This window comes from Talpa occidentalis, unplaced genomic scaffold (assembly GCF_014898055.3).
Source record: "Talpa occidentalis isolate TD23 unplaced genomic scaffold, MPIMG_talOcc4v2.1 talOcc4.16, whole genome shotgun sequence".
Classification (NCBI taxonomy): domain Eukaryota; kingdom Metazoa; phylum Chordata; class Mammalia; order Eulipotyphla; family Talpidae; genus Talpa; species Talpa occidentalis.
The window spans coordinates 18,473,235-18,494,980 of record NW_023601653.1 but is presented as its reverse complement, the minus strand read 5'-3'; the positions used below and the strand labels follow the sequence as shown (position 1 = coordinate 18,494,980).

General features: G+C 47.1%; 2 protein-coding genes across 13 annotated transcripts in view; both read left to right on the top strand.

Annotated features, from left to right (window-relative positions):
- Window positions 1-15,192, top strand: part of MRPL42 (mitochondrial ribosomal protein L42) — a 73,187-nt gene extending 57,995 nt beyond the window's left edge. The window contains exon 6 of the mRNA XM_054696137.1: window positions 15,156-15,192. Within this exon, the coding sequence (XP_054552112.1) occupies window positions 15,156-15,183 (28 nt within the window). The 3' untranslated portion in view covers window positions 15,184-15,192. The remainder of the gene's footprint in view (window positions 1-15,155) is intronic.
- Window positions 1-21,746, top strand: part of LOC119247431 (death domain-containing protein CRADD) — a 275,825-nt gene that overhangs the window by 45,502 nt on the left and 208,577 nt on the right. For 4 of the 12 annotated variants that reach the window (XR_008552177.1, XR_008552178.1, XR_008552179.1 and 1 more), the window contains exons 1-2: window positions 12,499-13,410; window positions 15,156-15,607. The exons of 1 other annotated variant lie outside the window; for it this stretch is intronic. Coding sequence is in view for 8 of the 11 variants with exons in the window: in XM_054696130.1 (XP_054552105.1) it covers window positions 12,927-13,410; window positions 15,156-15,607 (936 nt within the window). In the remaining 3 variants the exon portion in view is untranslated. Of the gene's footprint in view, window positions 1-10,558; window positions 10,568-10,775; window positions 10,791-11,547; window positions 11,586-11,709; window positions 12,237-12,498; window positions 13,411-15,155; window positions 15,608-21,746 lie in introns of those variants that run through there. 7 more of the 12 variants (XM_037513874.2, XM_054696131.1, XM_037513871.2 and 4 more) reach the window with 7 other exon arrangements.

The window sequence follows — 21,746 nt, the reverse complement described above, 5'->3', positions numbered from 1 at the left end:
GTTCTTTGCTGAAACCCGTGGAATGATTTAGTGATTTCCAGATATGGAACAGACTATGGGGAGGGAGAACATTGCGAGCAGAAAAAACGAGCAGTGTGCAGTCAGCAGGTGAGAGAGCAATGGCTCAGTGTAGAAGGGGGATATAGTAATGAGGCCATATGGGCCAGGTAAGCTATGATAAAGAGTTTGAATTTGATCAAAAATGCATAAATAAATAAAAATTAATCTTTTGAAAATAGGGGAGAAGATACAGGTCCTGCTCTTGAGTATGTCCCGGGTAAGTGGGAGAGATGGACATACGACATGAGTTGTTATTTTATTGATTATTTAATATAAGGATACAGAGGAGGGGCTTGCGTCAGGGAAGGGAGTGGTTGTGGAAAAAGCCAAGATGAAACGCACTGATTAACATGGACAAGCCTCCCAAGGAAACGCTTCCTCTTCTCAAGCTTGTCCTTTTGCCTATCTCCCCAGGTTCTTTGGGAGCTGCTGCCTCTACTTGTTACCTTCAATCCCCCTAAGCAAGGGTTTTATTACCTGCCAAGGGACATTTTCAATACACTATTTTTTTAATTTATTTTTTTATTTTATATATTTTTTACATCATTTTTGCACAATGTATGCATTTTCATCTTGGTTATATTCCCCATACAATTCCCACCCTCCTTATTTTGACCCTAATCCCTCCTCCCTTCCCATCCCCCATAGTGTGTCTCTGGTTTATAGTTGCTTGTTGATTTTGATTTTTACTTTATTATAATTAGTCTTTTTCCTGGTCTCAATACACGTTTTTATCTCACATTACCTTTCCACTTTTCACACTATGACTGCCAGAGTGCTCTTTCCAACATGTAAATCTAGCCATGTCTCTCTTTGGGGCAAAATGATTCCATTTCCACTGCATCTTGCTCTGCAGACCATCCATAGAGCTGACGTGAGCTACAAATGAACATGTGTAAAAAACCATCAGTCTCTCTCAGAGGATGTAAGGATGCTATTTTTGTTTATATTTTTATTTTTTATTGAGATATAATTGACGTATAACATTGTGTCAATTTAAAGTACACAGTGTGCTTATATTTGATAAATCTATGCAGTGTAACATGATACCACTGTTACCACAGGATTTTGTCAGGTAACCAGGCAGCACTCAGAGAGGGAAGTTCTTTATTTACACTGGGCAGGCCCAGAGGAGAGTATTTATTGACTAAAGCAGGGGGTGCAGTCGGTTGGGAATGCATGAATCAGGGTGCCTGTTGCCTTGAGGGTGCTTATCAGTTGTTCCCTAAACTCTCAATCTACAGGCTATGTGCCAATTTCAGTTAATCAACAGGTCAGCCTGACATTTTCCACTTCACCACCATGATTTGAGCCATGCCACATAATTGTCATTACTTTTTTGTGGTGAGAGTATTTCAGATCTAGTAATGTAAGAGTATTATTTTTAAAACCTTTTAAGACTAAAGTCAAGTCAGTAGTTTTTCCTATCTAGTCTGCAGTAATCTCTTTCTTGAATAACCTGAATGAGGTTGGGGGTGGTTGACCTAGACCTTTTAGTTACAGGGATTAAAACAAAACAATCACTCTCACCTCCCTTATTTTCCTTCCCAGCTTGAGCACCATACAAATGCGAATATGGGCTAGAGAATAGAGGTTTATTCAAGGTTAGAGTTTTGTATTCTAACTTCTTAGCCTGAGTAATATAAGATTTCTGTCCCCCACTTCTTTGTCCTTCTCCTACGTAGTTCTTTCCTAGTTTTTTTTTTTAATTTATTTTTTTTTAATAGAGGTAAGAGCAATCACCCCCCCCCCACACACACACAAATTAGGTCACACCATCTTAGTGTACTTACCATCATGTCACCCATAGTCCATCACCATAGTCCATTGTGCTACTAGGACTGCCAATAAAATAGTGAAAACAAGTAATTAAAAAAAAAGGACATTCTTTCTTTGTTCCAATCTTAGGAAGAAAGTGTTTCATTTTGTACCATTCAGAATGATGTTAACTGATGGTTTTTTATAGATAGGATTTATCAGATTGAAGAAGTTTCCTTTTATTCCTAGTTTGCTAGAATTTTTGAAATGACGGATAGATGTTGAATTTTCTAAATGCTTTTTTAATATCTAAAATCATGTAATTTTAGACTGTTGAGATTGTGGTTTTACTGATTTGACTTTGAATATTGAACTAACCTTGCCTTCCTGGAATACACCCAATGAGTCAGGATATATTATTTTTTAAATGTATTTCTAGATTTAATTTGCTAATGTTTTGTGATTGTACATGAGAGATATTGGGCTATAGTTTTCTGCCTTATCTAACATTGGTGTCTAGATAATGTTGACCTCCTAAAATGGTTGTGAAGTGTTCCTTGTTCCGTTTTTTTTTGAAATGTTTATGTAGAATGTATATTATTTCTTCATTAAGTGTTTGGTAAAATTCACCAGGAAGCCTTCTGAATCTAGAGACTATTTCTTTCATAGCAATAGGACTATACATATTCCTTGTTTCTTCTTGCATGAACTTTGGTAGCTGCTGTTTTTTCCTTTTGAGGAGGGCTTTGTGTAAGATATTAGCATATTTTAACTGTCTTCTGACTTCCCAGTTGCTATATATTATATCTTATTTATCTACTCATGCCATCTTTTTTCATCTTTATTTTTGTCTATTTAGTGGCTGGAATGAATCCAGATTACAATATAGTTAACCTGGTTGACAATGAATATGCAGTAGGGGGAACTTGGTGGTGGTGGCAGAGTGGAAGGCATTGTATGTAGACTTTGGCTAAGAATATTCTGTCAGGAAAACAGAAGGATTTGCCTGATGACTTTGTTAGACTATTTTGCCTCTTTTAAATATTGGTTTTAAAAATAGGAGGGGAGGGCCTCCCCCGGTGGTGCAGCAGTTGAGTGCTGGGCTGGGAAGCTGCCCGCAGCCTCTGCAGCACCAGTTCGGTCCCCGGCCACCAGAGGAGGGCCCCACATGGAGCGCAGACCTCTCCTGTGGCGCCCGCTGCTCCCTTCAGCAGTGTATTTTGTCAGTCTGCCTGCTCTGCTCCCAGCTCCGGCTCTGGTGAATTCTCTCACCCTCCCGCGCTTCTGACTGTACCCAGTGCTTGTATAAATAAATAAATAAATCTTTAAAAAAAATAAAAATAAAAATAGGAGGGGAAAAAAGTGAGGTAGAAAGGGTTGCAATAAAGATCTCATTCTCAGCAACAAAGGAAACAGTACAGCATTTACCAGTGTGATAGTCACAGAGTGATTTCTAAACAGATTGTTGAGTGTGTGTGCATGTGTGTTTTTTTTTTAAAGATTTATTTATTTATTTTTAAAATTTATTTATTTATACAAGCACTGGGTACAGTCAGAAGCGCGGGAGGGTGAGAGAATTCACCAGAGCCAGAGCGGAGAGCAGAGCAGGCAGAAGGACCGAAGTACACTGCTGAGGGGAGCAGCTGGCGGCAGGAGAGGTCTGCGCGCTATGTGGGACCCTCCTCCCGTGGCCGGGGAGCACACAGGGGTTGAACCAGTGCTGCAGAGGCTGCGGGCAGCTTCGCAACCCAGCACTCAACCGCTGAGCCACCGGGGAGGCTCACATGTGTGTGTTTTATATGGAACAAAGTTTTACTTTAGAGTTTATTTTAGAACTGTTGGCACACTGAAATGTAACAAATTCTTGATTGGGAATATTTAAAACAAACAACCCAACTTTCCCCCTCAATTTTTAAATGTTGTAAATAACCTTTGAAAATGTTATAGCAATAAGACTCATTATATTGGCACTCTTAGTGATTTGAATGACCTATTTTAAAAGCAACTTGCCCTCCAACCTACTTTCCCACTTAAAATGTTTTGTTTGTTCATATTAAACCCTATATTGTTTTTCTAAGGACAATTTGTTTATAAGTACAGAATATCCTACATAAAGTACTTTGGCTTAATTTTACCTCCAAGGAAAGTAGGTATTTTTTTCTACCTTCACAAAAGGGCTATTATAAGCAGAAAATCAGGCATATGCTGTACTATATAGGTGAACAGAGATTAAAGACATCCTATAAAGACAAATGATATTATATTGTTTTATGGTCGGGCATGACTTTTATAGTTTGAATGTGCTGGATAGTAGAAAAGATTTATAAGTGTGATTACCTTGTCTTCCCACGTAAAGCATATGTGGAGGTTTGTGGGGAGCTGTTTGCTGTTTGTATTTGTGTGAACTTGCCCGTGGTAGCCCTGCCACATGCTTTTGGTTAAAGTTAGTCTCATCCATAATAGCCAATCTCCAGGTTGGTTCACTGGATGCTGCTGCTTCTCAGAATTCCAGGGCTAAGTCAGTAGTGGTGTTGGTTGTTTACTAACAGATTGTGTCTTCTGCTGCTCTGCTTACCACATCGATGTACCAGGCCTTGACCTTTGTGAACTCTGGAAAATCAAACATACCTACAAGCTGCCCAGGCTTGGGTCTAATGACACCATCAGTTGCTTTTAGGGAGGTTGTGGAACAGAGCTGGAAAGGTGACTAGATAGAAAAAGAAACACAAATAGGTCATGGAAGCTGAATTTTTCATGAGAAAACAAGAACCTAGAAAGGTCAAGTCCTTGCCCCTGTGGAGCCTTTCTGGACTTCCCACAGTGGTGGTGGTGCTTCCCAGCTACTGGTAAAAGTACATGGTGCATTCCTCCACCACTTCACAGTTGTTAGAATGATTTACTGAGGTGTGTCTCTCACTAGACCCAGACCTCCCAAGGAGTGGGCTGAGGTATTGTTGTCCACAAGGCCTGGAGCATTTTAAGTAGTCATGAATGTTTTTTGAGTGGATGCATCTCTCACGTGCTATTAGGTCTAGAGGTGTAAGGCCAGGTTCATATGGATGAAGGAGAAAGTTCAGGAGAGCTGTGTTGTTCTCAGCAGCAGGCAAGAGTCCAAAGGCTAAGCTGAAGATGAAGTAAGGAGCACATCCAAATAAGGGAAGATTAAAATGTCAAAGAGATGCAGGCCAGAAAGAATGTAGTAAGGTGTTGTTTCCTTACCTGTAGCTGCATTTGATTCACTCACTCATTCTGTAACTTTATATTGGGTGTCTACTATGGGCAGGAGCTATTTCAGGTGCTGGGGTTACAGTATTGAATGTTACAAAGTCTCTGTTTATATGAGAGAGAGAGAGAGATTAAACATCAAATGAAAAACCTTGTAAGGTCAAGTAATGGTTAAGTACTGGGGTGAGGAATAATGCTAGGGAAAGAAATAGTCACTGAGCAAAGAGCTTCTCTGAGCAAAGACCTGAGCGAAGTAAGGGAGCAATGCCAGGAGAATATTGAGGAAAGAACATTTCAGAGAAAGCAAGTACAAAGGCACTGAAGCAGGCTTGGCATGTTTGAGAAACAAGGAAGTCAGGGGGGGGGGAAAGGAGATAAAATTATTCTGCGTTAGTGAAATGGAGGCGTTTAGCAGCTCGGTCTCATGATTGATGATCTTCTGACTACATAGCACAGTGCCGGAGTCCCACACCATGCTGAAAGCAGATCTTTGTCTTTCGGGAGTACTTTCATGGACACTGTCCCCTCCTAGGATAAGGGCTCTCGCCTGTCTGAGTTCAGCAAACCCTTGGCAGTTCACAGTCAGACTTCAGGTTCTCCATTAACACCCCAAATCTGTGCCTTCCTCCCACATGTTTTTCTGCAGAGATTCTCCCATGGAACCTGTGAGCAAATGCCTATAGAGCCAGGTAGGCACATAGGGGAATGAAATAGTCAAGTGTGAGAACCCGTTTGCTTATTGAACACAGAGGTATGTGCTTCACCTCCACAGGGAAATAAACTCTTTCCTATTTGTCTTGCAATAGTCAGGCTTTGGGTCTATCTTTAGCTCCCCATTCTGAGCCTAGGGAAGTATCTCATGAGAAAGCAAAGCTGATGACAAGTGGAAAGTAATGTTGGAGGGGGGCACCAGGATGGTGAGGATAGTGGCCAACTGGAAGTGGCAAGCCTTCCAAGGGGGTCAGCTCCTGCTCTGCTTTACCTGGTCACTGTCTTGAAGGAATCGGAGCCAGAGTGAATGGATCTTAGGACTGGTTAAGACAAAGCAGAAATCTGGATCTCTTTTTGTGTAAGATCTCTGGATTATTCATTGGTTCACATTTTTAAAAGAATCCTGGCACACCAACACTCTACAGGACGAGTGTCAAATATACCATCTAGGCAAGTGGTTTGTGAAGTCTGTCTATAGATTTTACCAGAATTTCTGAGAAATCTGTGACTTAACATTGATGATCACTATCTTAGAATAGGTCTGAAGACACAGTCATTTATCCTGCTCTTGCATCCCAGGATCCTAGGGGAAAGCCACCTGCCTGATTTCTTTCCCCATCCCCGACCTAGGGCACTGGAACCAGCAGCAACTGCTCCTCTGGTTCTCCCTTTGCCCACAGTGAGTGTCCTCCATTGTGGAGATGGAGCCTTTAGGACAGTAGGAAAGGAAATTGACACTGAAAGCCCCAAATTAAAATAAGAGATGCCCATTTCAGAAGGTAGCTCTTCTTCATCCTCCCAATTCTCCTCTCCACTCCCTCCTATGGTCCTTCCATACTGAACCCACTATACCCCATGAGACTGTGTCTGCTGTAAGTGATAGAAACCCAAGTCAAAGCGTAGCAGAAAAAAATAAATTGCCTTGCTGAGAAGCCAAAGGGGAGTGCAATTTCAGGCATATTGGACTCAAGTGCTCAGGGATCTCTCCTTTCAACCCCAAGCCCTGCTTTCTTCCCTGTAGTCTTTGTTCTTCAATAGGCTCTCTCCAGTGGTCGGAAAACTGGCTTATGGTCATTACTGCTCATTATCTTAGAAAGGGAGGGATTGTTTCTCTTGCAGCGCTTACATCAAATTCTAAAAAAGTAATCTGTTTGGGCTATGATACTGGGTATATCTTTATGTCTAGGGGCCTTGGGGACTACTATTGGTTAGCCTGGATCATGTCCTCTCCAGAAGAGTGAATTCCAGAATCAGAGGGATTTGTGAGGGGGAGGTGTGTGTGTGGGCGGGGGTGGTAGTGGTGAGATGGCAAATTCTAAAAGAAAGGGATGGTGGCCACCTAACAGAGGACCCTCTGCCCAGAGTCGCTTCAGACACAGTAGCCAGAGATCATTCTATAGCTCCCTGTTCCCCCTCTCTACAACTCCATGAAACTCAGAGTGGAGCACTCCTTAGTTCCAGTATTCGAACATGTGCACTGAAAAATCAACAACATCCAGTTTGGGGTTGGCATATAGAGGGGATTTTTAAGCGAGGACAATTCTTCAATGCAGACAACAGAAGAAAATCTCCAGCTCTGTGAAGATCACTTGCCCTTCCCTCCTTAAGGAGAATACAGCTCCTCATGACAGCCGTGAAACCTGCTCTACTGAACAGAACAGATATGTTCCTAAAATCTAGGAACAAATGGAATTGTTTTTTTATATTGTAAATTGAAAGCTAAAGGTGAGCTCCAGGGAATCAACCACAAGAAGTTCTGGGGCAGTGATAAGAAGGTGACCTGCTGAGTTTCACACAGGAAAATGTAAGATAATCTTACCACAGGGAAAAAAATCCAAATGCACTGAGCATAAAAGGATGCTGGTTAAACTAAAGTTCATCTTTATTATTTGCTAAGTGCCAAAGCATTTTTCATAGATCATTTCATTTAGTTCTTAAAACAACTTTCTATGATAAGTTCCATTACTATCTCCATAAGAGACAAATTTGTCAGAGATCCCATGTGCAACAGCAGCATCAAGTGAGGAGTCATGCCCAGGCAGTTTAAAGTCCCATTGCTAGAGCATCTACTCATTAATTCAACAGTGATGTGAAATACCTACTGCACGCTGGGAAGCATTCAAGGTGCTGAGACATAATTAAATGATGCAGACACAAATACGTGTTTATGAAGATTACATTCTGAATGGAGAGAGATGGAAAACTGGACCAAGAAATAAAGCAGGCAAGAGAAATGTGTGTGGGGGGCGAGGCGGTGGGGAAAGTCAATTCTGAGTACGGTATGGTCATCAGCCAAGGTCTCACCAAGAAGGTGACATTGATAAAGATCTGGGGAAGTGAGCACACAAACCATGCAGAGATCTGCTAGGGAGAGCAAACAGCAAAGATGAAAGCTCCGAGGAAGGAGCAAAGTAGAATGTTTCCAGAAATAGAAAGTCCAATGAGATTTGAACAGAGTAATTAAGGAAAGCGGAAAGGAAGATCAGAGAGGTAAATGACACTGGATCTTATAGGCTCTTGATTGGCTATTTGGGTTTTACTCTGGTACAATGCAGCCATTTGTGTTGGGGCAGAGGAGGGACACGAAATGACTTAATCAGGATCACTCTTACTACTGTCAGGAATAGTCTGGAGAAGCACAAGGAATCCAGAAAGGAGGCTGCAGCAGCACGCTGGGTAGAGATAGCAATGACCAGGCGTGGTGGAGGGTGAGGTGGCAAGTGCTTCTATTCTGAGTTTATCCTGAAGTCAGACTCAAAAGGATTGGCCAGCAAGTGGAATGTAGGGCATATGAGAAAAAGCAGGCAAGCATGCGCTAGGGCTTTTGACTTGAGTAACTGAAGACTGGAATTGACATTTTTAGAGATCGGGTAGAATACAGAGGAATGACTTTTGGAGGGGGGGGGGCGGTAGTGGTGGCAGTGGCTATTGAGGTCCCAGCTGGGACTTATTAAATTGGAGATGCCTACTAGACATCTGAAGGGTAATACTGTGGCACAAGTCTGGTGTTCAGGAGGGCTATTAGGATTGGAGTTACACCCTCTATTTTTAGAGTAATTGGAACACACTGCACCACATGCAGTTTTGAGGAAATGATTGTCTCAAACATACTGGAACTGTATTAAGGAAAGTGAAAATAGGACATACTCCTACTCTGTCTTCCATCCTAAAAACAGCTGCTCTGGTCACCACACTCCTTTGTTTGTTTGGGTTTTTTTTTTAAGATTTATTTATTTATTTTTAAATTTCCTTTTATTGTTTTAAAAGATTGATTTTTATACAAGAGCTGGGGTACAGTCAGAGGCACGGGAGGGTGAGAGGATTCACCAGAGACAGTGGGGAACAGAACAGGCAGACTGATGAAATACACTGCTGAGGCAAGCAGCGGGCGAGACAGGAGAGGTCTGCCGTGCCATGTGGGTATCTCCCTGGCCAGCCAGAAATCGAACTTGCCCTGCAGAGACGGCAGACAGCTTACCAGCACTGTGCTCAACCTGCTGCACCACCGGGGAGGCCCATCCCATAATGTCTTTAAGTGGTTCCCATGTGTGTTTCTTGGAAATTAAAAGGCCAACAAAATGCTGGGAATTGCTAAGAAACACTTCAAAAAAGAAGTTGAAAAAAAATCCTAGTTTGGTACAAAGCTTGGTGTCCCTAAGTTGACGATGTGCTGATTGCAATCTTTGTGGGCAGTGATGCTCTTGAGAAAGTGACTTTGAGCAGGGACCTGAATGGTATCAGCTGGCCAGGCACCCAATCTGGGGAGGGACATTTAAGGAAGAAGCAAGGGCAGGTGACTGAAGAGCACCTTAAGAAGGCCGCAGGCAGATTCATTTTAGCTGGCAACAGAAATGGTCTTTGTAAAATTTTAAACTTTAAGCTACAGAAGAGTGGGCGGGCACACCTTTCCCCTGGGATTGTCTACCAAGGAAGGCGCAGTCAGGTGGAGCAGTTTAATAGATGTAGTGGTTCCTTAAATGTTCCGGGCGCAGACTACACACAAGCTTTTTACAGAATCTGATTTATTCACCCCAGTTCTTCACCGACACTGCAATCCAGGCCCTTAATACACAGAAAAGGTGAGGTTCCAGGAATAGTAAATGACTTGTGCAAAATGGTTCAGCTACTTTATAGAGGTTTTAAACTAGGGTTCAATTAGCTCTGCCCTCCACATCAAAGACTAAAAGACACAACAGGATTCCGTGCACACGACCTCACCACCTACATGCCCTTTGTTAGCTGGGAACCTCACCTACTTCCAGCTCACTAGCCTACATCATTTGCATAGTTATTTACTCAAAAGCAGGACAATTATTCTCTCCCCCCTCTGCCCCCCCCCACCGCTGGCCGGGAGCTGGTTTACTCTTCTCCACAGAGCCAGCAGGGGGGGATACCAGGCCAGGTTTGTGAGCGTCACCTCCCCAGCTTAGCCTCGCCCAAATTCCCCATAGCCACCTCTTCAACTAAAAGTGGCCATTGACCTTTCAAGATTGAGCAGTGATGCAATAAAATAGGATTTCAAAGAAAAATGGCTATCGAAAATTCGGATCCGGTCTTCCCGTGTTGTTTTTAAGAAGTAGGTCACATTTAAAGTGGGTAATATTTCCGGGGCGGGCTTGCAGGCAATGACAAGTTTCCATGGAGGCCAGGTGGCCTCCAAGTAGGGGGGGAGGAGGTGAGGGCCCCCGGGTAGGGAAGAAGCGCCGGCTTCTTCCCAAATTCCCCGGGCGCGGGTGCCAGCCCCATGGGAAATCGCGGCGGGAGCGTGCTGCGGGCACGGAGGCCGGCAGGGCAGCGTCTCCCCGGCGCGCAGGTAAGGGCGTCCCTGCACAGCGGGCGCAGGTGAGGCGGGCTGGCCGCCCGGCAGCCGGAAGGAGACTGGCGCGGGGAGCGGGAGGAGCCGGGCCGAGCTGGTGCAGCCCGCGGGCCTGCCAGGGGGAGGAGACTGAGGGCGGCTCCGCTGCTTAAGGAGGCGCCGTTCTGCGCGCCCCCCACCCTCGCCGGGCTGGCTGCCTCCAAGGACCCGGGCTGGGGGGGTAGGGGCGCGCCTTCCCCCGCTGCTTCCAGCTCCCGGGCGGGGGGCTCAGGGGCTGGGATGGGGCCTCCCCACCCCCATGAGAGGCTTAGAGAGGGGTCGTGTACGAGCACCTCCAGTCCGTCCTGCAGCTCCCCAAATGTGCGGCCTGAACGGTCGCGTGAGAGGGCGCAGAGGGCACGGGAAAGACAAACCCCAGCGGCCGGCCGGGGATATCAGGTCTCGCCCGGCCCTGGCGCGGCGGGCACCGGCAGCTGCAAACCTCCGGCCGCCGACATGGCGGGGCCCGGAGCTTCTCCAGCCAGCGTCCGGGCGCGCGGGGCAGCGGGGCTCCCGGGGCTCGGCGGCGCCCAGGTCTGCACCCGCGCGCTCTCCGCCCGCCTCCCCGCAGCCGGCGCCGCGCGCCGGAGCCTCTTTAAAGCCGGAGCGGGGGCCGCGGTCACGTGAGGCGGATTCCTGGAAAGTTCCTGGAAAGCGGCCTCCGCCGCAGCCGGGCGGGGCGCGCGAGCCGCGCGCAGGAGGAGGGAGGCGGGGAGCGAGGGAGGCGCGTCGGGCTGGGAAGTCGCGCGCAGCACACACGGCTCCGGGGACAGACGTTTAACTCTTGCCAAGTCTCGCCGCCGCCGCCGCGGCTCGGGGCTCTGGGCTTCCCGTGAAGCATGATCCTCCTCGCCCGCCGCCTCCGGCGCTGCGCGGGCCGCGGACACTGCACGCCGGGGCCCCGGGCGCGCAGCCTCGCCGTCCCCTGCGCCCGCAGCCCGGGTGCGGGAGGGACCCCGGCCGCGGCGGGCGGCAGGTACCGGTCCCGGAGCCCGCAGGCTCCGCCCCGAGGAGGGTCGCCTGGGGGGGCGCGGGGCGCGGCCGCGGGCGGCCTGGGCTTCCGCTGCTGGGAGCCGCGGGGGGGCGAGTCCGAGCCGGGGTTCTGCCCCGCGCCCGGGCGCTGCTGCTGCTGCTGCTGCTGCTTTCCCTGATTCCCCCTCGGCGTCGGGAAGTCTCCGGAGTTTTCCCCCCTAAACTGCCACTCCAATTAATAAGCCTAATAACCTGATCGCCTGCTCCTCCCCACCCACCGCCTCCCGCCCTGGCTTTTTTCCTGTCTTCCTCTCCCCTTCCCACCTTCCCGGCCACAACGGGAGAGGCAGCCCAGCCACAGCCTGGGTGGGGGCGTCTGAGCCTGCAGGGGCTGTCGGGGCCCGGAGGGGCGGGGAGGAGGGCTTCAGGCGCTGATCCCTGGGGCTTTTGTTTGCCTGCCGAGCCGAGAACTCCTGCGCCCCCGCCGCGGAGCGCAGAACTGGTAGCATCCCCTGGCATCTCGTTCCCAAATTAAAAGTGAGCTGGGGCAACTCGCGCAGACACCCCAGCTCCCCCGGGCCGCTCCCGCGCCCCCGCCCCATGTGGGCTCGGGAGGCAGCTTGGTGCGGAGGCGGCAGCGGCCGCCCAGGCCGAGGTAAGGGCTCGGCGTTCCTCGTCCTGCAGGTCCCATGGCGCTCGCCGCCGCCTGCTGGGACCCGGCCGCCGCCTGGAGCCCCGGCGCGGGCCGCGCGCTCCGGCTGATTCCTCGACAGCGCCCGCGGTCGCCACGGAGGCGGCAGCCTCGGGACTTCGGGAGAGGCCGGCGCCTCTGTGTGCCGGGCCCCCACCCCACCCCACCGCCCCAAAGGGGCTCGGCGAGCTGGGGGAGGGGAGCGAGGCGGCTCCAGGGCGGGGATGCGGCAGAAGGCTCACCTCGGCGCGGGGAGCTGCGGGCTCCGTGGCCTCGCGAACCCCGCGGCGCTATAGAGCGGGGAACCTCGTTGGCGTCGCTGGCTTCCTCCTAGGGCTCCCCAGGACTGTGGGGAATGTGAGGCTGGAGTGCTGGTTGGGGGGGGGTCTCGCCTGTTCTTGTCTGTCCATTTTTTCCCTACTTGCTCTTCACTAGGGCCTGTTTACCACCGAACCCGCAGGTGACTCTGCTCGTCCAGGCTGCGCTTTAAGAGCGCAGCCCTGGGCGGGTGGACACCGAGTTCCCCACCCTCACCCTGCCCTTCCCTCTCCCCGCTCCCGTCCCCTCCAACTCTTGCGTCTTGGATCCACGCGCGCTCTTTATTCTCCTTTCTCCAGAGTTGGGTCAGGGCAGCCACTGGATGCTGAGGGTTAAATGGTGCAAGAGCAGAGGCGCAGAGAAGTCCCCGGGATTTCCACGTTTCTGTCTCTCCACCCACACCCCAGCTGCAGGGGTCCAGTTCCGACTGACCCACCCCGCCCCCACTTCTTCTTTTCAGGCAAACTGTGGGTGACCGCGCCTGCGGGGGACTTTGCCATCTGTCCACCGCGACCTGGGGAGGGAGAACCAGCAACTCTCTGTCCCTTCCCCCTCCGCTCCCGTTTCGGAGACCCTGCAGGGACTCGTTTTGGGGTTGCCACTGATTTCCAGGAAGGACGCGTGTCCCTCTCCGCCCCGACTCGGGCGGCCACCTGTCTCGGCCGCGGTGACCCTTCTCCCATGACCCTGCGGTGCCTCGAGCCCTCCGGGAATGGCGGGGAAGGGACGCGGAGCCAGTGGGGGACCGCGGGGTCCGCGGAGGAGCCGGCCCCGGAGGCGGCGCGTCTGGCGAAGGCCCTGCGGGAGCTCAGTCAAACAGGTAGGGAGCGGGCTGCCTGCGGCGCGCGCGCGGATGGGGTCGCCTCCCTCCCGCAGGGACGCGGCTGGGGGCTACACTGGCGGGGAGTGTAGTAAGTAGAGCTGACGTGGGAAGCAGAAAAAACGCATGGAAATATGTCCCCTCATCTCCTGTCCCTGCCTCAGGGCTGGGGACCCCGGGGAAAGATGCCCGCGCGGCCCAGGATCCTGGGGAATAAATACGAAAGGAAAGTAGTTCTCCAGGGACTCCGAGGCCCAAGGCGAGGACGGAGCTCGAGAAGTACTCCTTGGAATTTGCTTCTTGGGGAGCTTCTTGGGGACCTTGACTATTTTACGGGGCTGCTCAGGGGTGTGCGCTTGGACTCAAGCCCTAGCCGAGAAAGTACCTGGCGCCTCCCTTTTTGCGGGGTGCGAGAGCGGCGAGCGGGCTCTGCACTGCGTCCCCCGCAGTTTCGGGGGGATCGGGCTGCAGCGCCCAGCAGTCGCTGCAGCCCGGGATCTGGACTGCCAAGTTCAGGGACAGACAGATTGCCACGCAGGCGGCTGCCGCGAAACCCGGAGGCGCGCGGACAGCCCAGTGCCCGCCGAGCTCGGCCTTCAGGGGCGGCGCGCCGGGCTCATCATGCTGGTTTCCAGCGCAGTCCTGCGCGCCGCGCGCCTCGCTGTTGTCGCTGGCCATCCGAAAGACGAAAAGATAAAAGAATTCCGGCAGACCGTGCAGACTTTAAAATTTTGGATTCTATAAGCTTCCGTTTGGGGCAAAGTCGAAGTTTGGGTAGCGGCAGGGCGAGCGAAAAGTTCCTTAACATGCGGTTCGGGTCTTACCACGCGGCCTCTGGGCCTCCACACAGCTGGAGGGACAGACTGCAGGTATCCGAGCAATTTTGGGGGGTGGAGGTAGGGGGGGTCATTGTTCAGATTTCTTAAATGCAGAACGTCTCAAAGTCATTTTTATAAACGGGATGGGCCGGGGGAGATCGTGCAGGCAGATCAAGTGGAGAATGTTGGTTGTGATTGGATTTATATTAGATCAAAGTCCAAAGGAGTTTAGGGAAGATCTTAAACACAATGTACTGATTTATCCATTGGGGTTTCCCTCCTTTTTCAGTGACTGATAAGGTATAAGGTTTCTGTAATCAAAGCAGCAAACAGAAGCTATTGTCCTAGAACTGTACTTTTTAAAACAGGCATATAGCAGTGCTTTCTGGGGCTTTGACGAGGAGATGCAGCCTCTCACAGGCTGGGGAGAAGGAGCACCAACCATCCCAAAAGTTGCTACTGTTTTTACGCTAATGCATGGAATTCCTGGAGTTGGGTTTTCCACTTTCTTAAGGGCATGGACTTTATTCTTAACTTTTAATTTATTTCTAATTTACTTTAAATCTTCTATTTCATTTGAAACCTGCTAGAAGCATCAGGCTGTGTCAGCCAGTGTGTGATATGGCGACTTTTCCTTTGTTCCTTTAGGAGAAAATCTAAAGATAGTTTAAAGAACAGTTACCGAAAGTTACTTTAGAGAGAGAGGGCACGAAAACTGGCTGACGGTTTGTGTTGATAAAATAAAATGGACCCACAATTTTATGAAATTTCTGTCAACGGTATTGTGGTAGGCTCTGCTCAGCTTTCACTCATACACTTCTTTTTAGAATTAGAAAAACTGTTGCCAAGTACTTACCCTATTTTTAAAAATTCTTTATAATAACTATTTTACCCTCTTTTCTTTTTCCCTTTGAACAAAAACCCCAGGTTGGTACTGGGGGAGTATGACTGTTAATGAAGCCAAAGAGAAATTAAAAGAGGCACCAGAAGGAACTTTCTTGATTAGAGATAGTTCGCATTCAGACTACCTACTAACAATATCTGTTAAAACATCAGCTGGACCAACTAATCTGCGAATCGAATACCAAGATGGGAAATTCAGATTGGACTCTATCATATGTGTCAAGTCCAAGCTGAAACAATTTGACAGTGTGGTTCATCTGATTGACTACTATGTTCAGATGTGCAAGGATAAGCGGACGGGCCCAGAAGCCCCCCGGAATGGCACTGTTCACCTTTATCTGACCAAACCGCTCTACACGGCCGCTCCACCTCTGCAGCACCTCTGTAGACTCGCCATTAACAAATGTACCGGTACCGTCTGGGGACTGCCTTTGCCAACAAGACTAAAAGATTACTTGGAAGAATATAAATTCCAGGTATAAGTGTTTCTCTTTTTCTAAACTTGCCTCATGTAGAGCATCTCCGAATGCAGCTATGTAAAAGAGAACCAAAACTTGAGTGACTGCTCTGGATAACCACGCGGAAAGATCAGAACAGCCGAAGCCAATCTAATTTAAATGTGTGACAAGGTAGCTAGGTATTTAAAGTTCTCCCTCATATTTTCAGCTGAGTATTGCATCCCTTCCTAACCTTCCTAAGCTGACCAAGACCAGTTGATCCTTTTAAATAAAATGTCCCAAGTAAAGGCTGAAGGAACATTTGATCAGAATGCCTGGCCTTTCTGAGGTGGAAGGGCCAGCTCTGCTAGTAGAGAGAGAGAGAGAGAGAGAGAGAGAGAGAGAGAGAGAGAGAGAGAGAGCGCTCCACACAGGAGTGCAAAGAAGTGGAAGCCACCAAACTGACCCAGGCTCGACTTCAAGTTTACATGCCTGGTGATCAGAGTCTATTTTAGGACAGTTTCTATTTTGCATTCTGATGTACCTCGGAGTTTTGTTAAACAGATATGCTTGTGAGTATTTATCCTTCATTTTATGCAATTAACCAAATCAACCAAAAAAAAAAGTGACCATAAAATCCTGTATTTGTCTTTTTACTACATGATGAACTCTTGTGTGAATGAGTACTGTAGTAATCCATTTTAAGGGAGCCTTATTTCAGAAATATTTCAAACTGGTGCAAACAGAAAAGACTCTGTCTTTTCCTTTAAGGCTAAAGACAAGAATGTCATGCTATACAGGTGCAATTCAATCCCTGTTAACAAAACCATGTAGATATAGATATTTTATTCTGTGTCCCAACCTGTTGCCATTGACTTTGGAAATGGCTTTAGAAATTTCCAAGTTGCCCTTGACTTGTCTAACCATGGACATCAGCAGTTATCTCCCTTCTACCATGTAGAACACTTGGACTTAATTTTCTTCCAGCTATGGGGGGATACCTGCCTGTTTTCCAAAGTGTTTATTTACTGCTGTTACTATTTGATTAGAGTGTATTAAATAAAAAGAAAACCCTTTTACAAGTTGCACTTATTCCTTCAAATCATAGAGAACATACACATTCTTGGTAATTAAGGGTTGTCATAAGCTTGTCATGATAAATAAGCCAAATATTCAGTAAGGGGTAGGACATTTCTCGCCCTTCTCTAAAGTTATGGGCTGCATTTGCCCTCTCTGTTTTGGAAAGCGTGGTTTAGACACTACATGGACCCTAGTCTTTTACAGGTTGCATAGGCATAATACCAAATAAACATTTTAAGTTTGACAACCATTTATTTTTTGCCACACAGTCTCATGACTGTTACAAATGCATCTTTTCTTTTCTGGACTCCAGACATCATTCATTTTGCCACCTATTACAAAAAAACCTTCCTGCATAGCTACATAAAACAGTTTTGTACCTGGAAGAAAACATAACTCTGTGTGTCCAAACAATGGAACAACAGAACCGAATGCAAAAGATTGCTAGGTGTGCCTTAAGAAGAATTCATTGGTAGCTTAAAACTTAAAGAAGAACTATACTTTTAGGAGATGGTTTATGATGGGGAGATAGCCTCTTTGTTAGGGTTGAGTTCAGATTTCATGCTTTATTTACTTTCGCCCCCACTGATAACAGTTTTCAAGTGTGGAGTATTTCACTTTCCTAGCAAAACTTGCCCAGGGACTTTGTGGAATATATTTTTTTAAAGATTTATTTATTTATGCACACAAAAACTGGGGTACAGGCCAGAGGTGTGGGGGGTGAGAGGATTCACCAGAGACAGAGTGAGGAGCACAACAGGCAGACTGACAAAATACACTGCTGAGGGGAGCAGCAGACGAGACAGGCGAGGTCTGCTGTGCCATGTGGGTAGCTCCCTTGCCGGGGATCAAACTCATACTGCAGTGGCTGCGGATAGCTTTATAGGTTGTGTCTTAACCCCTTGCACCACCCGGGAGGCCCTGTTTGTGGAATTTTTTTTTAAGGTCTTTTGCATTTCTAGTTCCATTGTTTCAAATGCTCTGCTACTTCTCAATTATTGGGAATTGGGTACACTAATGAGGCATGAGTGCCTGTGGGTTGTGACAAGTCTGCAGTTATTGCTAGTAAGTGATCAAATATGAGAAGGGTAGAGGACAGCAGAGACATCTCAGGTGTGCTGTAGAACTGTTGCCTTCTATTTATATTTCCCTATTCCCAGTAAGCCTCAGGAGACAGTCGCTCTCTCTTCCTCCCTGCCTTCTCTCTTGGTTTGTTTGCTTTTTGTTTTTGCTTTGTTTTGTCTTACAATGACTCATATCATTTATTTGCTGGGTTTGTTATGTGCCAGATTCTTGCTCAGCACCTTACATGCGCTATCTCATTTAATCTCACGACAACCAAGTGAGCAAGGTGCAATAATTGCAAGCAGTGCACCTTCTGATATGTGAGTGAAGAGGCATTCCAGGAATATCTAGCCCTTTTTATTCCTGGAGAGGAGTTATGAGGAGCAAATTGCTGCTATTTCTACATTGATCCAGACAAACAAGTCAGAGCAGGCTATAAAAGGATCCCTTAGCCTTTTTACTGCTGCCTCAGCCAGAAAAGTATAGGTAGCTTAATTAGTGTTGTGTGCTGTGGGATTTGAGGGAGCTTGGCCCAATGGCCTTTACCCTGGTGGTGGGCAGGGGGAGTAGATGAGAAGAGGGTTAACTGTTTTATTTGGTGGCTGGTAAGTGATGCCAGTTAAGAACTATTTGTAGACCCAGTAGATAGACAGTTGGAAAAAAAATTAAGACGTATGCTTGTCTAAATAATCCTCAACAGAGCCAGGAAAAATATTGCGTGTTTTCTTCCTACTTAGGTCAGTTTGGGGTCCAGCGAGGGCTCGCACCATTGTTACCTTGGAAGAGAGCAGTAAACAGAACTTACCTCTCCCCACAGACTTAAAACATTTCCATCCTGAGCAAAGTTGAGGCAGCTTTTCATCCCATCCCAGTGCACCCTGTAGTTTGCTTTTTAGGGAGTTGGGGTATTTTTTCGGGCTTTGGATGGTGGAGAAAAGGCATTTCGGCTTAAGGGCTGAGAGTTCTTTTTTCAGTGTGTCAGTAAGAAAGTCTCGACTTCCTAGCAATTATATAATCCAAATAGGTAACAGAATGGGACAGTTGTCTGGGAGTGTTTATTTTCTTGGGAAGGATTTTCTCTGCTTTTAGAAAATTGTACCCTGGTAAGAGGGTAGGAGACAGAGACGTCATCTAATAATCATGGAATGGAATGTCCTGAGATCAGGCTGTGCCCTTCTCGGCTGTGGGTTTAGACACAGGGTCGGTGGGGGTGAGTGGGCCTGGCTGCCTCTAACAGCCACACTTAGGTCTCTCTTGTCTTGGACACGTCATTTCTATACTTTGGAGCAAAAAAAAAAAAAACAAAACAAAAAACCTGTTATCATTCATTCCAGGTTTTTTATTTACCTCAAGGCCTGTATTCCCGTCTCCCAATCCGTAACTATCTAAAGTTTTGAGACTTGAAGCCACGTTTGAGTTCATATTTTAGTTCTGTTATTTTACTGATGATTTTCAGACTTTTTGGAGATTGGCAGGGGTGTGTGGACTGCATGTGCGACAGACACACAGAGTTAGCCCTCTGCAAATCAATGGCAGAGTTGGTATCTGAACACAGGTATTTGAACCTCTGGTTTCATATTCACAAAAGCCATATATCCTTCTACCCTTTTAGTGGCCAAACTCTTTTTGCTACCCTATAAAACCTACAGTCCCCTTACCATCACACTTCTCTTCCTCAGAAATCAGACAGCAGGCATGAGGAAAAATACTACGTAGGATCACTTCAGTTTGGGGGACCCTCTTCACCCTACCCTGAAGAATTAGCTTCTGCTGCGCTTTGTGATACCTTGACCCACATTTAGAGTTTTTTGTTAACTTTAACTCTTCAGTGTTTCTAATCTGTTTGCTGTTCTAAAATCTGCCATCCATGCTGTTTTATGATCTCATTTCTGGGCCTGCCAACTATGACTCACCAGCAGCCATCCATGCTTGTCCTCACCGGTGGAACCCATTCTTTCTTTGCCCGCTGGTGGGCATAACCAGACAGCTTGTTCCTGCCTTACTTTCTCCTTTTTGTATCACAGTGTTGCCCTTTTAGCTCATCTGGCACAGTCCTGCTGGCCATGTTACAGGCCAGTGAAAGGGTAATTATATTCTGCTTGAGTTGGAGAAGTGAGCACTTTAAAATATTTTCAGATTAAATTTGTCTCTTTGTGTCTCTTCGATTTATTTCAGATTTTGAAACCAGTAGCCAGCCCCAAATGCCAAATGCCATACTTGGTTTATGTCCCTGTTTTAATTTCTCTCTCTCTTTTTTTTTTTAAGTATCCATGGCCCTTGCTCCACTCTTAAATTTCTCTTCATTTGAATAGAACGGAGACACCCTCCAATTCCCTCCCTTCTGCTTGTCTATATGTAAGAAACATTCTGTGATCGTTTGGTTTCTTTTTCTTGTGTTTTGTTCTTCACATATTTTTGATTTTTCTCATTTTTCCTTTCTGTGGCTTGAGTTCAGGTTACTTAACTTCATTACTAAAGTAAAGTAACAGCTGTGGCTGCAGCCACTTCTAAAAGCCCCGCGTCCCCAGTGTCTACAAAGTGAGGAAGCTGAGATCATGGGCAGAGCTGGCTGTTCCTTCCTCCCCCATCAGGAGCCTTGTCAACAAGAGAGGCTGGATCTGACACATGTCATCACAAAGAATGTGGTTCCTTCAATAAACATTTACCAAGCCGTAAAAATAAAACTGCTTTTATAGATGACTCTCGCTCTGAACTGTGTCCTTAACTTAAAGGAACTCTACCCTGCCCCCTGGGAGCAGGGACACATTTTGTGAAGTTTTATTGTGGGGTGCTGCCTCTCTCAGAAACAGCGGGGAGAAGGGAAAGAGAGGAAGGCAGAGTCCCAGTAAGAGGGGAGAGAGGAAATAGTGCTGCTGCCTTCTTCTTCTCACTAGGCTGAAATGCCACCCGAGGCACAGGGAGGGAGACTTCAGCACAGAACTTTTAAAACGTGGTCATCTCTTGCCACCGTTTCCAATGACTTTAAGAGAAAAATTCTTGTTGCAAGCAGTGTTCCCTTCTGTTAGTTTGGAATGTGTTTTCCTGTTTAGATTTTGTTTCCGAGAGCTCGGTGATCTTTCACATTTAGAAAACTATTTGCTATGTTATTTCTACCTAGAAAAGTTATTTGATTTCCCATTATAACATCTGCTCTCCGGTCTTAATGAACTTGCCCTTCTTAGGTTTCGAATGACTAGTGTTTATAACTTTATAACGGCTTTTAGCTCTAACGGCTAGGGTCACCCCCTCCCTTTCTTTTTCTTTTTCTTTTTTTTTTTTTTGCTTCTAGCTTCATTCATTTCATTATTTAATTTCCTTCCTCCTTCCTTTCTCACCTGTGCACCTTCCTCCCTCTTTCCTTGTTTTCTGCTAGCATTTATTGAGTGTCTACAGTATTAGTCACTCCTTTTCATTAGGAATCAAAAGGAGTAAAAAAAATGTCCTTGCACTAAGTCCCAGGGGTGGGATGGAGAGGAGAGGAACTAACATTTATTAAACAATTTACTGTGTTCTGTGCCTTGCATCGTCATTCCATTTAATTCTTGAAACAAACAGGTAAGGTCTGTATGTCCCAGTTTATTGAAAATGAAACTTGAGTCTTGGAGAGAGAAAATGTCCTGCCCAGGAAGTGGTGGAGTCATGGCTCCAAACCAGGTTTTTGTAGGTCTCTGAAGCCCTGTTTGCATCCCAGGAAAGCACATTACACAGGAACATGAACTCTAAGAGCTGCCTGTGTTTTGTAAAACTCAGTGACAGGGTGGGCAATTGTGGGCTATGGATTAGCGGCCATCAGATTGCCTCGAGGGCTTAGAGAAGACCTCAGAGGAAGGTTCCTGGTGTCTCAGTATTAAAGAGGAGGAAGAAATGTGTCTTTGGACCCCTCTGCCAGGAAGGTCTTTCTACAGAAAGGTTGAAGAGCAGGAAAGAAGTGTGTTGGGCAGCACTAGCAGCCCTGTTGAAGAGCTTGCAATTTATTTGGAGGACAGTGGAGGAAACTTTTTAAATAGGAGAGTGACCAAAAGAGGTTTGTGTT